Source organism: Octopus bimaculoides, chromosome 28 (genome assembly GCF_001194135.2).
Source record: "Octopus bimaculoides isolate UCB-OBI-ISO-001 chromosome 28, ASM119413v2, whole genome shotgun sequence".
Lineage (NCBI taxonomy): Eukaryota > Metazoa > Mollusca > Cephalopoda > Octopoda > Octopodidae > Octopus > Octopus bimaculoides.
In genome coordinates, this window is record NC_069008.1 from 17,085,499 (window position 1) to 17,086,474 (window position 976).

At 38.4% G+C, this 976-nt stretch overlaps 1 protein-coding gene across 1 annotated transcript in view; it reads right to left on the reverse strand.

The window, feature by feature from the left end:
* The window catches only part of LOC106881813 (spliceosome-associated protein CWC27 homolog), a 12,119-nt gene extending 11,861 nt beyond the window's left edge, over positions 1–258 (reverse strand). The window contains exon 1 of the mRNA XM_052977505.1: positions 217–258. Within this exon, the coding sequence (XP_052833465.1) occupies positions 217–258 (42 nt within the window). The remainder of the gene's footprint in view (positions 1–216) is intronic.
* Between the last annotated feature and the right edge of the window lie 718 nt (positions 259–976).

Here is a 976-nt window from a genome sequence, read left to right on the forward strand (position 1 = left end):
ATATCGTTTCGACTAACCTTCTCCCGGCCGCAAAACCACTGCAGCTTTGTCTAAATTGAACCCATCACATAATATACGAGATTAAAGACGAACCCGTCCTTTTCTCTCGGTCGAGTCTCTTGTCCAAGGATTTGTAAAACGATTTCGGAATAAAACGATTATCGAGCAAGATCAAACGATGCAGGGATATAAAAAGGAAGGTTATTGGCTACTCACCTTCCCGTTGCTGGGAGGCTCTTGGATATAAATGTTACTCATTGACGGGGAAGAAAAGCCGACGGACAGAAAACAGTTCTGTTGCGAAGAAGCCTGGCCTGTCAGTAGTCACTAATGCATCAACAACGGTCCGCGTCGGATATTATATTCTAGAAAAACAATATAGAAATTTGAAAGATATTATAGCAATTAATAAAGCTTTTATGAAGAAAATCTTGTAATTACAAGATAACTGTTGCGTGTGGTCGGTGGATGTAAACGTTATTGTTAATATTTCATGGTTGTGACAGATATAACTGCTATGTTATCGCTTACTTTTGCCTGGTTTGGTTTATTTTTAATACGGAAGTCAGGGGCGATAATCCTTGTTAGCGGTGGAAAGACAAAAATTAACATTTGTGAATGCAAGCATGTATTTTCGTAAATATATGCAAATGTATGCTAATATATGCTTACTGGTCGTAGACCTGCGGGATCAAATCTACCTGGGACTAAAAGAAGGAATAGTCACAGGTGGAACGCCTTCTGTCCTACCTAGGTCTGCTGGAGAACGACTGACCTGGGGTTAAAAAGCAATATCAACGACAAAGGAGTACGCAGTGCGTACTTACGCAATTGTGCCCCCCCCCTATCATCGTCGACTTTGTTTCCTCATAACTTTCCAGAAAAATATTTTTTAATAAAATTGTGTGAAAGTACATTTCAAATGGTGTAGATTCTGATTTCATTACTTTTATTATATTAGACTTAAATATATAAA